The sequence below is a fragment of the Benincasa hispida genome, chromosome 6, assembly GCF_009727055.1.
Source record: "Benincasa hispida cultivar B227 chromosome 6, ASM972705v1, whole genome shotgun sequence".
NCBI lineage: Eukaryota > Viridiplantae > Streptophyta > Magnoliopsida > Cucurbitales > Cucurbitaceae > Benincasa > Benincasa hispida.
In genome coordinates, this window is record NC_052354.1 from 54435636 (window position 1) to 54445401 (window position 9766).

The following is a 9766-nucleotide window of genomic DNA, read 5'->3' on the forward strand; positions in this document are numbered from 1 at the left end:
AATTCATGGGCAAATTTTTTTTTTTTTCCAAACATTTATATAACTAGGGTTTTTTTCAATTAAAAACAAAAAACCAAAACAAAATAGTACAATAAAGAGGGAATTTTCGGACATCATTTCGTCAGTTTAGGGCAGCGTGCAGCCCGACGAGAATTGAGCTCAAAGGCTACGGCCCAAGCTATCAAATTGAAATTGGGCTCAAATGGACCAAGAAACCAGGCCCAACTTCAAAAGTGGGTCCCATATATTTCCATTTTTCAATATTCCCAGCAAACTGAAGAAGCAAAGGCTTTATTTCAAAGAATCAAAAGCAAAGCAAAGGGGTTCTATTATTCTGATAATTTCGTTACACATTTCGTTATATCTTTCTTTCCTCCGGCGATCATGGCTACGTTCTTCAGAAGATTGGCAAACGCTGCTCCATCTCTACGCTACAATGCATTAGGAAGCCAATCAAAGATCCATTCCTCTATGTTCAGATTCCCCATTGGAGCAATCGCTGCAATTTCTGGCGGAATCTCGTATTTGTATTATGTTTCCACTTCGGATTTGGTAAGACGCCTCGAATTTCTTTTTTTCTTTTCTTCTCAGCTCTATAGAATGAGGTTGCTTGTACTGAATTCTTGCATTCTTCTTTATTTTTCTTAATTTTGAACTCGTCGTGATGGATATGGATTGGTTTGTCAGTGAGCTTCGTTTTCGTCAAATGATCGTGTGATTAGGTTTTTCTAGGATGAAGCATCTCTTCGGAGCTTAATCTTCTATTTGTAAACTTTATTCACAGGTTCATTTAGATCAAAGCAGTGAAGAGGCAGGCCCAAAAGTTGGTCAGTTTGTCTTATTTCCTCTTTCTGTAACAACTTTTGTGATGAAAGAGAGAGAATATTTGGCTCGAATCAACCTTTGAACTTGAATATCACTACTGTCATGTTTTAAAACGCGGAAACTCGTTTGAATCATGTAAAATCAATTTAATTTTTAATTTTTACACTTGTTACTGCAATTTGTATATCATCAAAATTGATTTTGATTTTTTGAATGATTAAAAACATGTTTTAAATGATTTTGAAAATAAAAAAAACTGATTTTAACCATTTTAGAATCACGCCCAGACATGTCTTTAGTATGTCTTGATGATTTTACTTTATAAGACGTTGAGAATTGAAAAGGATATTTATATTACTTGTAAGTATTTTCTTACATTGTATAATTCATGAAAAATGGTTTTTCTGCACTTCCAGCACTCAAGTCAGGTAAATGGATTGAATTCAAGTTGCAAGACTCTGCAAGGGTTACTCATGATACTCAGTTATTCAGGTACCAGATAATGAAGCATCTCATTGCTTTTTACTACCTTTTTAATATTATATAGTATCTAGTAGACATATCTTTAATTTTAGATTTCAGGTAAGAACTTGTTGTGGGCTTAGCAGAAAGAAATTTCTAAAACTACTGCCCAGACTTTACCCCTTCAAATAATGAACGGAGGCCACTCTGCTACACACTACTATTTCTGCTTTTGTTTGTCCCAGCTCCTTTCTTCTTTCCACACCAATATAACATAACCTCACCTAAGTCCTGTGTGCAGTGAATGCAATTAATTAAAAATGGGTACTTTTTTGGCGAACTTTTTACATATGCAATATTTTCTGACACACCAATTGGTGCAGATTTTCATTTGATCCTACGGAAAAATTGGGGTTAAATGTTGCTTCGTGCATCTATACAAGGTATGTTTTTCTCTTTCCTTCTGTCCTCCACCCTTCTTTTTCAATTAAACCATATGAGATATATTTTTCTTTACCTGATTGCAAAGTTAAAAGGAATATGCTTCTTGATTATTCATTGGCGTGCGTTGTTGTAAACACAGAGCTCCAAGTGGACAAGATGATGAGGGGAAAGTAAAATACGTTGTACGCCCGTAAGTCTTCTTGTTCAAATATTGGGGATGCTTGATTTTAATTTTATCTATAATTGACTATTGAAAATTTAGTATCAGTAAGTTGTAGTTTTCGAGGGTTTGGCATTGTATAGTTCTGCCAATCGATAATGGATTTAAAATACTTACATCCTTGGGAAATTGAGATTTCCAGCCAGTCCATTCCATGTTGTATGGCAAACAATATTCACTTTTTTTTTTTTTTTTTTTTTAAATTGAGATATAGCAAATAATATTCACAGTTCCAATCTTTTTGATATTCCAGCTATTTTGCTTCCTTCTTGTTCACCATCAATCCAACCCCTCTACTTTATGTTAGTTGGTCTTCGTGAAGTTATTTTATTAGCCAGTTTATTTTATTTTATTTTTTATTTTCTTGAAACCTTAAGATGAGACTCGGTTGGATTTACTGATGTATGTAATGTGATGCTCTGTATATTTAGTTTTTTTTCCATTTATTTTATATTAATCATTTTTTTCCAGGTATACACCTATATCAGATCCTGATGCAAAGGGATACTTTGATTTACTAATTAAGGTATATTTTTCTGCACATGACCTTATATATTTTCTCAATCGGATATCTACTTATCCTTTCGAAGTCGAAATTTCTTTATAAAGTGTGAAATGTTTTACATAGATTGTGGTTTCTTTCGTGTGTTTTATAGGTATATCCTCAAGGAAAAATGAGTCAGCATTTTGCTAGCTTGAAACCTGGGGATACAATTGAAGTGAAAGGGTATTTTAATTAATTTTGTCTTCCTCGTTACCTTCAGGTCATGTATTGTATATCATATATGTCACTCTCTTTTCCCATAATTGTGGTGCAGCCCCATTGAAAAACTCAAATACTCTCCAAATATGAAGAAACACATTGGCATGGTAAGAAGAATCATGTCAGATTGCTCATGAAAATGTCACTTATAAGTATATAGCTTAATTGCTGTCCAGCCCTTATAAAAAGCTCAGATACTGTAGTTGGCAGTTCATCATTTTTTGGATTTGCAATGCTGTTACCGTTAGTAACATTTAATTTCAAAGATAAAAGTCTAAGATTTCATTTAATATATTATATATTTTAAATGACAAGAAAGTCATGTGGCTTTCTTTGGAATGAGATTGACCATTTCAACTATATGCACAGGAAACTGAAAATGCAGCTTAACTGGAATTAGAGTAACTAAATACTGAAATCAACCATACGTGATATCTCCAAATTTTGTTTTCTGCCCATGCAGATTGCTGGTGGCACAGGAATTACTCCCATGCTCCAGGTCATTGATGCTATAGTAAAAAATCCAGATGACAATACCCAGGTGCGCAATGAACTTTTCTTGCAAAGTTTCTGAACTAAGCCAAAACTGACCAGTAAAGTTGAAGTCCAAGGTTCCTTTTATTGCATTTTGATGAGATTTTGTGCAGTTTATTGCATGGTATACAAGAATATTTCTTTGTTCAATCACTTGGTAAAAAATGTTTCATTCATTTAATGAAGAGTTCTAATGGAAAACCTATACTCTCCGTCTATCCCCTATTTGAAGCTTGTGAAAATGCACCCCAATTGGAACTGTTGTAGTATAAATTTTCGGCATTTCCTATGGGCAGTGAAGCGGCATTTTCTTTTAGCACTTTAATCAAACGTATGAACTTGGGAAAATTTTATGATAGATACTCGTTGGTTTTTCAATCTTCGTTTGTGCAGTACAAGCACAAAATTTGCTCAACTATAACTTTTAATGATTGATTGAGCATGTCCTTTATGCTTACAGGTCTCGCTGCTTTACGGGAATGTCTCTCCTGATGACATATTGCTTAAACAGAAACTTGACATACTTGCATCTAGCCACCCAAATATAAAGGTATCATCTGTTTCAGTAATGAAAAATTGCTGTAGTAGAAGTAAAACTATTTCCCCTTTTTTGCATGCCCGTGTTGATATATTTCATTTTCCTGTCAGGAGCAGTTTTTTTTTTTTTTTTTTTCCTTAATCGTTTCTTTGATCCAATCGGAGAGGTTTTCTGTAACTCTCTTGGATTAGAGATCTCCCTCTTGAAATTTCATTCAATCAATAAATTTTTTTTTTATTATTATTATATATGTATATGTATATATATATGTATCCCTCCCTCTTAATCAAAGTGATGGACTTTATGGTAATAAAAATGTAGGTATTCTACACTGTTGATAATCCATCAAAGAGTTGGAAGGGAGGAAAAGGATACGTATCAAAGGATATGGTCATCAAAGGCTTACCACCCCCTGGTGATGACGCACTAATCCTCGTAAGTGTTTATCGTCGTTGCTGCTGTAATACTTCAGTACCTGGTAATCTTTGCAGTTCTGGTCTATCTCATAGAAGAACCAGCCTACGCGTCATTTTTCCTCAAATGGGAAGGAAATTAAAAAATAGTTTTAAGAATCTGTGTTTCCTCTTCCATCTATGGTTCCCATTATCATAATAATATATATAACCATGCTATTGTATATCAATTGGGTAGTTTAAAGGCCAGTTTGGATTGACTTGAGAAAAAGTATTTTTCAAAAAACTCATTTTTATTCAAACACTTTTGATAAAAATTGTTGAAAATACTCTTCAAAAGTTATTTTGAGTGGTTGCCACAAACACTCCAATTTTTTCTAAAATAACTTAATTTTTAAATTAACCCCTTGGCCTGCCTTCTAGTAATTTACCAAGGACAATTCAATTTTGCCATGTAGCTGTAGCTTGCAATGATAGCTCAAACAGTATTGCTTATCTCCCATGAATTTGGAGCTAGTTAACTTCTGCACTAGGACTCTGGATGTGAATTTTTTTGGGGTTAAAAAACACTTTTGATCTCTGAACTTTCATGAAAATAACATTTTAGTCCTTGAACATCAGATGGTAACAATTTAGTCTCCATGCTTTCAAATTTGTGACAATTTAGTCCTTTAACTTTAATAAGTAACAATTTAGTCCATGTACTTTGCACTCTATAATGATTTAATGAAATTTCTTACGTGTGTTGATTGATAGATTGATTGGAAATCAAATTTATTTACAAACTATAAACATTAAGTCATTATATGATAAAAATTGTCACTTGATGAAAATTTTCACGATTGGGACTAATCGTTACTTATCAAAATTCAGGAACCAAATTGTGATAAATTTAAAAGTATACGGGCTAAATCGTTATCAACTAAAGTTTAGGAACTAAATTGTTACTTTCATAGAAGTTCAACTACAAAAAAATATTTTCCTTTTTTTTCTTTTTTTTGCCTTTTTCAGTTGACATGGAAGGAAATTATATGTTTTCTAGTTGTACTACCATAGTCATTCCTAGATTCATAAAGGACTCTCTTCCATGTGTTCAGGTATGCGGTCCACCGGGGATGATGAAACACATATCTGGGGAGAAGGCTCCAGATTACTCACAGGGAGAGGTATATTTATTTAGGATTTTCACTGTCCATGAACTTTAATTGATTTTTCAGCTATTAATACATATTGATCTACATCTTTTTTACTACTTTCTTGCAGCTTGTTGGCATACTTAAGGAACTAGGATATACTAAGGAAATGGTTTACAAATTTTAACAAGATTGACAAAATTTTATGTGAGGAAGTATTTTCTGAAGCCTTGTTAGAGTTCAGTCATCGGACCAAAATTTTAAATCAAAATAATTTCCAAGGTGATGTTCATTAGATAAAGATAATCTTTTGAAGGCCATTTTATGTCGACTTCTTTTTATACTTTTTCATGTCTGGATAAAGGGGTCGGCATCTTCTCTAATTGGGTTCGACAATCTATTTGATATCTAGCCCTATAACATAAAAAAAAAGACTTCACAGCTTCTATTTGGCAAGGACAAAGAGTCAACACTTGTGGAAATCTCACATTTATGGAGTTAATGGGTCAGCATAGTCAAGAATACATAAGTAGCATCTTAATTCTTTACCATTTTTGCTTATCAGGTATGGACAGATGTTTTACAAAATCTTGTGCAACCCAATTGGTTGAAAGCTTTATGGTGCATGGACTCTAGTTCATGAGAGAGTTAGATAATCTGTATAAATTTTAATGAAGGGAGAGTGAAATGGCTTTTTACGTGTTTAAAAAAATATATACTTTTGTACAATATTTTTTAAGCACTTGAAAAGTCATTCTACACAAATTTACATCGTTAGCATCTCGCAAGAGAGAATTCATTTGGTTGTATGTTTGCAAGATTGACCCTCGTAAATTTTAGGTTGAAAAGGAAGTGGTTTGGTGGTGAGGACTCTTACGATTTGGTTAGAATAGTTGAAATGAAAAGGTTAATACATAAAAAATTCTTGTTATCTTTTAAAGTTGGTCGGTAGGATGTATAGGTCAATTAGATAGATGAGATTGCATCTGATACCACTCTTACTGAATAAGATTAAAAAAAGAAAGAAAAGAGTGAAAAGCTCATTTAAATAAAGTAGTTGGACTAAAAAGCAATAGTAGTTGACAATTTGAAAAGGATTTCATCCAACAAACCATTAGCCTAACTTCTCTTTTAAATTACAATAACTATTAGAAATAGGGGAGAAGTAGAACAAATTGCTTTTGTATGATGATCAAATGCCTTTACATAGATTCATTATTCTCTATGAACTCAAACTCATTCAGTAGCTTTCTGAATCTTAGTTCTAAACAACAAAATGTACAGTTTCTCCATTGAAAAATAAAGGAAACAACCTGTTGAGTGGGTCACAAATGACCCAAAACTTGAACCCACAATACAATGCCAAGCTGGCCCATGAACTTTATCAAACTCCTGCGTTAATCCCCAATTTAATTAGTATAAATCAATGTAAAAAATTAATGTGCATCAAAGGAAAAATAGGTTAATTACAATGGGTAATACTTTTGAGTTGATAATTATTTTTTAAAGAATTGCAAAACATAGTAAAATCTATCACTGATAGACTTCTACCAGTGATACAGTCTACCATTGATAAACTTCGAGAGTTGATTTAAATTTTGCTATATTTGTAAACTTTTTTGCATTGTGCTATATATGCTAGTACTTTAGGTCATATTGTTATATTTGTAACTATCTCAAAAAAATATTTGTTTTCAAAGTTATTCTATTAGATAATTTTTGGGTTTTGACAAGAATAGTTTACAAGTATGAGGTGCATCTCTGAACTTCGCCACTTATTTCAAAAGTGTCCCTATTCTTTTAAAAGTGATAATATTATTTTTGACCTTCTATTAACATTTCAAAACTACTACGAAAATAGAAATCCATTACCATATTAGACCGAAAATTGAGATGGTGGCAATGAGGTAAAACATTCTCAATTTCAGCTCTTCTCACAACCAAATTCTTTCTTGCAATTCATCTGACTTGGTACAAGTCTTGCTACCCTTCTTAATTCAATTCTCATAACCAATCTCAGTCGTACTAATTTAGTAATAAGTTAGATTCTATCAAAACGATTGCAAGGGAAATTAGGAACACTAAGCGATCAAGCAATGCACATGGATTTGTAAGGAAGGAAAAAAAAAAGCTTCAATTTCAATGAAAAATATCAGATTGTTAGCTTTAAAATATGTGCTAATCACTTATCTAAACACATGGGCTGTCGGATCCTTTGACCAAATGCCCACTTGAATTCTGTCTCAAAACTTTTTTTTTTATTATATAATCCACAGATTTAGTGATTGAAGTGAATAATAACAAATAGAATTTTGATGACGAATGTCAATTTAATTGAACGATAATTGGCATTCACTTTTTTCCTTGAAGTCTAAAGTTTGAATTCTCATCTCTCACATTTTCAGTACTAGAGATGGACTCTAAAAGAGAGAAACAAGAACTAGAAATGTAATGATTTCTCATTTTCTATTGATTGATTTTCTTTTTGAATATGACCAAAAAAAAAAAAAAAAGGAAATCAAGGGGCCTTCTACTCTACCTTTCTCTGAACATTTTCTAAGAAAAAAGAAGAAAAAAAAGGATCAATATGAAATTCCCAATGCCCAAAAAAGAAAAAGAAAAAGTGATCAAAAACCATCAATGATATATGTTATTTATGAGTTTGGTACTTGTGTTTAGATGAATGCACTATATATAAATCCTCTAATCCTATCAGTACATTTACAATCTGTATTATTTAATATTTCTTTCTAATAATAAATCACCGTACTGAACATAGGTAATACACTATAACTACGTAAATCTCTATGTCGCATTTTCTCACTTGCTTTATTTGTCGGTTTCTTTAACTGTTGAGGTCAGAAAAGAAAAATATCCACCAAAAGACAGAAACTCAGTGAAAAATTACCCACAAAAACAGAACTTGCCAAGGCAACAATAATATAATTGATAAACATAATACCTTTTTAATATTGTAAGCCATATGTTTTGAGCTGAACTTCTCCAAACTATCATAACTTCTCCTTGCAGTCCTAAAAGCTTGAATTTGCATAATTTCAGGCATGTCTGATACCAATACTTTCACTTGAAGAAATGCAGCCACTGATCCCAAATTTGTTTCCACATGAGAAACTGACTTCCTACCTTCAACCACCACTTTTCTTCCTCCCATTATTTCCTCGCCGCCGCGGCCGTGCTGATCAGTTGCTTTCTTAGTTTTCCTACCCAACCAGTTATACTTGTAAATTGATGTTTTATCCATTGAACTCGTCGAAACAGGCTCACGTGTAGGTACATTCCGACCTCCATCACGAGACTTGTAAAAGGATTTGAATCCTTTCATTTGCTTGTTTAGAGTGGTCATTGTGATCTCTAGGAGAATATTAAGGTGGGTTCAGCCATATATATATAAAAGAATATGAGCCATACCAAGAGGGGTGTTTTTAAATTATGAGAGAGAGCTAAAGAAACTGGTTAGGGAAGTGGTTGAGAATAATCAAAAGAGGCAAACCATGTGATCAAGGGATAATAAATTGCTTGTCAATGCTGGTGAAAGATTTGATATATTTTGTTCTTTGTTAGCTAAAAAATAGAGTTCCCTTTTTTTAAAAAAAAAATTACGAAGGACCATTTTATGGGCATCTTTATGATTAACGACCGCATATTAGAGTACAATATCGCATTTCATAAGGTATCCATGTTAGAGATAACCTATGTCTATCGTAGCCCTAACTTAAGTCATCTTCATTTTTCTCTGCTGTGTTCTTTCCATGAACATGAGAAAAATGAAGATCACGGTAGAAATGGTCATCGCGTTAAAGTTACAATAGACATAGTCATCTCTAACGTCATATATTATAAAATGATGTAGTGCCTTTGACATAAATATATGGTTAAATTTCATATGTTTGTGAGGGGCATATCATTAATCATTTAAGAGGTTGAGAAAAGGTCATATGTACAAAAACAAAAATATATATATATATAAAAAGTATAGCAAATTTGGTTGTACTTATCTTTTCTGCAATCCACTTAATTTACTCAATTAAAATTTATCATGTGGCAAATATTTTTTAAAAAGAACTAAATTATTATTATTGTTTACTATGTTACAAAAGAGGGAGGCATGATATAAGCTGTATCTAATCATTTTTCAATAAAATGACGATTTTGTTTTTTTTAAAAAAAAATAATAATTTATGAGGCTAGAGGGTGGTTTGGGGAAAAATTGTCCTATACTGTGAAACTGCTCCAAGACAGCCTAATAGAAAGAACACCCACCCCCTCACAGCTTATTTGTAGGGTAAGGGTTCCTTAAACTGTATGGTATGTTCATTTACTTATATTTGTCCAAATTAATAAAATAGATAGCATTTTTAATTGAATTTTTTTTATAAAAAAAATGCTTCCCTAAATCAAAGTTGTGGAGAGTTT

At 32.4% G+C, this 9766-nt stretch overlaps 2 protein-coding genes across 2 annotated transcripts; one reads left to right on the forward strand and one right to left on the reverse strand.

Annotated features, from left to right (window-relative positions):
• The first annotated feature begins 284 nt into the window (after positions 1 to 284).
• On the forward strand, positions 285 to 5861 carry LOC120079452 (NADH-cytochrome b5 reductase-like protein). The gene is made up of 13 exons (XM_039033638.1): positions 285 to 552; positions 785 to 827; positions 1242 to 1317; positions 1671 to 1730; positions 1871 to 1921; positions 2423 to 2477; positions 2608 to 2678; positions 2770 to 2821; positions 3178 to 3255; positions 3709 to 3798; positions 4108 to 4221; positions 5297 to 5365; positions 5463 to 5861. The coding sequence occupies exons 1-13, from the start codon at positions 385 to 387 to the stop codon at positions 5517 to 5519; spliced, it is 984 nt and encodes a 327-aa protein (XP_038889566.1). The 5' UTR covers positions 285 to 384; the 3' UTR covers positions 5520 to 5861.
• Positions 5862 to 6378: 517 nt separating this feature from the next.
• Positions 6379 to 8806, reverse strand: LOC120080348. Its single transcript, XM_039034991.1, has 2 exons — positions 8295 to 8806; positions 6379 to 6724 (listed from the first exon to the last, which is right to left on the reverse strand). The coding sequence occupies exons 1-2, from the start codon at positions 8694 to 8696 to the stop codon at positions 6569 to 6571; spliced, it is 558 nt and encodes a 185-aa protein (XP_038890919.1). The 5' UTR covers positions 8697 to 8806; the 3' UTR covers positions 6379 to 6568.
• Between the last annotated feature and the right edge of the window lie 960 nt (positions 8807 to 9766).

Coding starts and splice junctions, on each gene's coding strand:
- LOC120079452 (XM_039033638.1), top strand. CDS start 385: ATGGCTACGTTCTTCAGAAGATTGGCAAACGCTGCTCCATCTCTACGC. Junction 1,731..1,870: donor GCTTCGTGCATCTATACAAG/GTATGTTTTTCT, acceptor TTGTAAACACAG/AGCTCCAAGTGGACAAGATG. Junction 1,922..2,422: donor GTAAAATACGTTGTACGCCC/GTAAGTCTTCTT, acceptor ATTTTTTTCCAG/GTATACACCTATATCAGATC.
- LOC120080348 (XM_039034991.1), bottom strand. CDS start 8,696: ATGACCACTCTAAACAAGCAAATGAAAGGATTCAAATCCTTTTACAAG. Junction 6,725..8,294: donor TGGCTTACAATATTAAAAAG/GTATTATGTTTA, acceptor GGATTAACGCAG/GAGTTTGATAAAGTTCATGG.